This window comes from Pygoscelis adeliae, unplaced genomic scaffold (assembly GCF_000699105.1).
Source record: "Pygoscelis adeliae isolate BGI_AS28 unplaced genomic scaffold, ASM69910v1 Scaffold365, whole genome shotgun sequence".
NCBI lineage: Eukaryota > Metazoa > Chordata > Aves > Sphenisciformes > Spheniscidae > Pygoscelis > Pygoscelis adeliae.
The window spans coordinates 298,720-303,484 of record NW_008824783.1 but is presented as its reverse complement, the minus strand read 5'-3'; the positions used below and the strand labels follow the sequence as shown (position 1 = coordinate 303,484).

At 57.4% G+C, this 4,765-nt stretch overlaps 1 protein-coding gene across 1 annotated transcript in view; it reads right to left on the bottom strand.

Annotated features, from left to right (window-relative positions):
• The window catches only part of DUOXA1 (dual oxidase maturation factor 1), a 4,774-nt gene extending 2,144 nt beyond the window's left edge, over positions 1-2,630 (bottom strand). Inside the window, exons 1-4 of the mRNA XM_009323850.1 lie at positions 2,484-2,630; positions 1,520-1,577; positions 794-928; positions 428-641 (exon numbers count right to left, since the gene is read on the bottom strand). Coding sequence (XP_009322125.1) covers positions 428-641; positions 794-928; positions 1,520-1,577; positions 2,484-2,630 — 554 coding nt within the window. The remainder of the gene's footprint in view (positions 1-427; positions 642-793; positions 929-1,519; positions 1,578-2,483) is intronic.
• Positions 2,631-4,765: the final 2,135 nt, after the last annotated feature.

Genomic DNA, 4,765 nt, shown 5'->3' with positions numbered 1-4,765 from the left:
AGCCTCTGAGCACCCTCTTGAAGGTCCCTCCCACCCCCCACCAGCAGGTCTCATGCCCTCTTGGGCATCCAAGAGGAACCCCCCCATGGACGGTCTTATCGGGGCTCCGCATCTTGCTTGGGAGAGAACCTTGCACCATAAGACCCACGCAGTTGCATTCGCTTTCCTTTAAATGAAGAATATTTTTTCTCCAACTGCAATTTTGCACATCAGGGCAGAGGACACAGAAGAGGACTCTGGGGAGATGGGCAGGTGAGGAAGCATGAGCATCCCCAGTTCTGCAGAAGGGTGGGTGCCAGAGACCAGTCAAGGCTTTGGCATGGCTTTACAGGGAAAAGGGTGGCTCCATCAAGCTCCCTCTGCTCTACCTCGTTCTTTCCACCTCCCCACTGAGCAGAGATAGGGCTGACCTCTTGCTCTAACTTACCACAGGGTGAGGGATGCGTAGTGGCCGGAGATGCGGTATTGCCTGTGCACACCACAGGGGCTTTGTGTGGTGAACTTCTCCGCCACATAGAGGATGGGGCTGGGCAGCCCCTTCTCCAGGCCTTCACCATAGCTGTGGTCGTAGTCTGCATTGAAGCTCCAGGCAAAGTGCTCATTGTAGTTGATGGTCTCATTGACTTGATTCACTGGGTTTCCTGCCAGATGATGAAGACTAAGGACCTTTCTCAACCTTGGAGGCAGCTCCAAGACTTCCTGGTGTGGGGGCTTGAGGGCCCAGAGCCCCAGTACCCAGGTGCATGGCTGCCAGACTTGCACCAAATCCCCTCCTGTTGTGATATGCACTCACCCACCAGTGTGATGTTCACCCCTGCCAGGCCAATGTGCAGCCCAATGTCTGCGTTCACCAGGGCACGGCTGAAGGACTTGTATGAGGTGTTTGCTGTCACCCAGCCTGTCTCCCAGTCCCTGGTGAACTGTATGGCTGTGAAGACTTCAAATGTTAGTCATCGCCTGGCAGCAAGACATCTAGTGCTGGAAGCACCTATCATGATGGTCACCATGGCCTGAGCATCATCTACCCCATCCCAAGGGCAAGGCTTGGGTTGTGAACCCCAAGGAGCAGAAGCCTTGTATGTCCTTCCCGAACATCAACCCTGACCCGTGACCCTGAGAGCCCCACTTGGGTTGGTTTCTCCCCAGACCCAGCGCAGTCCCTAGCCCCAGAGGCAATGGGGCTGATGTGTCGGCACTGTCTAGGCACCGGTCCTCATCTAAGCACCTGCCAATTTGTCTGAGTCCCCTGGAAGCTGGTGGTGGGCTTTCGGTGACTGCCCTAGAGGTGGTTTGCACATATGACCACCAGCCTTCAGAGAGGAGCCAGATGGGTGCTTGCACTTCCCACCGCTCGCTGGAGCCAGGTCCCAGACATAGACAGGTGTCAGTCTTCCCCATAAACTCATCCTGCAGGCTGGACTTGGCACTCGGCTGCTCTGTTCACCCTCCCTCGCCTTGCTCCTCCATCCCCTGTGTCTTGGGCATCCTTGAGCTTCCCCCCCAGGACCCTGGTACTCACTGAGGACCACCGCTCCCACGAAGAGGCCCATCACCACCCGCAGGAACCAGAAGAGTCGCTGCGAGGGGTGAGCATAGGGGGTGGACAAGTCTCAGTCAGATTTTGCCATGGGGACCTCAGCACCAATTATGTCATTTAGAAATGCCAGCTGGTGAGAAACGGGCCTGTCCCTCCTCTGGGGAGTCACCCCACGGGCTCTGCAGGCAGGTGGCATGGGGGAACACGTGGCTGGGGCATCCCTGCTGTGGGGTGGGGGAGGCAGCGGGGAGATCCGGGCAGAGCAAGAAGGTCAAAACAGTCCATTTGGGAAAGCTGTGCCATCCCCTTTCTGGGAAGGAGGATGGAGACACTCCCTTTAATAGTCCTGAGCTGGGATTTCCACACTTATCCAAACCTCATGTGTTTGGATGTGTTGGCAGCTGGCCACAGCTGGAGGCAAAAGCAGCAGCCAGGGGTTTGCAGTGCGTCCCCTGGGGAGGAGATGCCTCCCAGCCAGCCCCGCTGCAAAGCCAAGTACGCGACAGGCGTGCGGCATGCAAGTGGTGGGCTCGCATTGGGGTCTGTTGGCCACGCAGAGCCTTGTGAGCAGTGCTGGGGCATGCACAGTGCACACCTCCTTCTTTTATTGGGGTTTTGAGGAAGGTGGAGCGAGGTCTTTGAGCCTCACCCTGTTTTTCCACTCCTCTGAAATTACTTGGGCTTGCTCACAGTGAAATCCAGCTAAGCTCAGATCTGGGCACCTCGTAAATTTGGGATGGTGGAGTTTGGTGTCTCCAGCATGGGGGTACATGCTGGGTTGAGCTGGAGCTCACCTCCATGGCTTGCTAGAGATCCCAGAGTCCTGGCCATGAACCTGTGGGCATGTTTACTCCCCAAGTCTGTTTTCAATACTGGGAAGGAGGAGGCATGTGGGATGCACAGGGCAGGGACCAGAAGGCTGAGCTCCCCCAGCCTCTCCACTTACCCCCCTGCCCCGGATCCCCGGCAGGATGATGATGAAAGTGGCCAACATGGAGAGGAAGACGGAGATGATGACGGCCCGGGTGGTGTCGAAGGGGAAGCACGCATTTTTGCCGGGGTAGAAGGGGAAGGAGCCATTCCACAGTGTCATCCCACTGCCCGGGAGGGCTGGAAATCGGCATCCAGAGAGACATCAGGGCAAAAATCACCTCAACACTTCAACCCCACCCAGCCTTCTCCGCGGAGCCATCTCCTGCCCACTTGCCAGCACGCTGCCTGTCCCAGGCATGGCTGTGGTGCATCTCCAGTGCCCGTGCACATTGCAGTCCCACACCTGGGCATACACTCGGGCATCTCCCACAGGGGCCCTTCATCTCCCCAGGGTACATCCCAGAGCAAAGCAGGTTTGGAGTCACTGGGGCATCCACTGCAATGCTCAGATTGTCCCCAAGGTGCGACAGCAAGACGTGCACACATTGCCGGGCCTCTCGCTCCCCTCCTCTGCCTGTTCTCGACCCCTGGTCTCTTGCCTGTGCTCCCACCCTCCCTGGTTCAGCACTTTATCAAACAGCCTGGCTCCCACTTGCAGGTGTTGTTCTCAGGGCACTCGGTGAATCACAGCACAAACGCAGGCTGTGCCCCGTCGGGCTGCTCCTCACTGAGCCCTGGACAGAGGTAAATCCTTGCAGTCCAAGGAAACAGGAGTAACCCAGAGGGGACAGAGAAGCTGCCTGTCCCTGGCAGCAGCGTGCCAATCACCACCTGCCAATCCTTTGTCCCAGGAGCTGGCTAGAGGCAACACCATCCTGTAGCAGGCGGAGGGATGCTGCTCGGGAAGCCAGCCATGGTTTTTGCCACGGCATTTGGCCAAGGCACTTCCCTGCTAGGAAAGGGCTGCTTAACATCACCCAGGAGCGGGGATCATCCCAGTAGTGGCTGCAGAAACACCCGTGCCCCCTTCCCCACACCGAGCCTACCTCCGCCACAGACGATCCCGAGGGCTGGCTGCTGTGCAGAGCTGTGGCGTGCTCCGGGATGCTGCCTCCCTGCCTGCACTGCCTCCCTGCCTGCGCTGCCTCCCTGGGCTGTGGGCGAGAAGCCAGCCTGGTGTGTCACGGTTGTATTTCTCCCAGCATTTTTTACGGTGCCCGCCTCCAGAGGTGGCTGGATCGTGCAGCCTTACCCACGGCTGATCAGCCCCCTCCAGCAGTCCTGCTGAGCCCCAGGGCAGGCAAGGGAGATATGGGCTGGCACGGTGCCGTGCAGTGTTGCAGAGGTGAGTGATGCCAGGGGGGCTTTGCCTTCTTTTCCTCGAGTTTTCCTGCAGAGCAGTGAAAAGTCCAACTGTTCCTTATGGCACGAAGACCCTGGGGCTGCCAGGCTCCTCGGGAGCCTGCTGGGGAGAGCAGCAGAGAGCTTCAAAGCCCTCACCTGCACTGCCCAATGAAGCATCCCAGCTGAGGTCATCTAGCATGGGTTGTGGCTGCATGGTCTCCTCCTTGACCCTGCTCCTGACTCCATCCCCTGGGGGAGGTTCCCTGGGAAGGTCCTGGCCAACCTGCCGATCACTGGGCAAGGTGACACAGTGGCTAGCGAGGGGGACCAGCAGAGAGGCACAGATCTAGAGGGGCTCCCAGCCCCGTTATGCAGAAGGTGCTAAGGTTACTAACCCGGCCATGGTGTGGAGACCATGGAAATTCAAACTTTTGGGGTTTGCTCTCATTCTTTGGCATTTTGGTTGGCTGAAGCAGGTTGTATTGATGCTGAGAGGTCCCAGCATGGCAGAAACACTCTCCTGACCCGTGTCTGGGGGCTCCCCTCCGAAGCTGGCACAATTACTGTCATGCCCTGGGTATTTCTTTCTGCATCCCAGCAGATGGCCTGGCTGGGTGCCCTGAAAAGCTGTGCTCCCCACCCCCTTGGCAGAGGGAGGTAAAAATGAGTGTTAATTCATGCCCAGTAGGAAATAAAGGCATTTCTGGGCAAAGACTTTGCCATTTCCCCTCAAGTCCCAGACTGGTGCTACTGTCCTGGTTTCGGCAGGGATAGAGTTAATTTCCTTCCTAGTAGCTGGTACAGTGCTGTGTTTTGGATTTAGGATGAGAACAAAGTTGATACGCACCCATGTTTTAGTTGTTGCTAGGTAATGCTTACACCAGCCAAGGACTTTTTAGTTTCCCGTGCTCTACCGACTGAGAAGGCTGGAGGTGCACAAGAAGCTGGGAGGGGGCACAGCCAAACTGGCCAAAGGGACATTCCATACCATGGGACGTCATGCTCAGTACA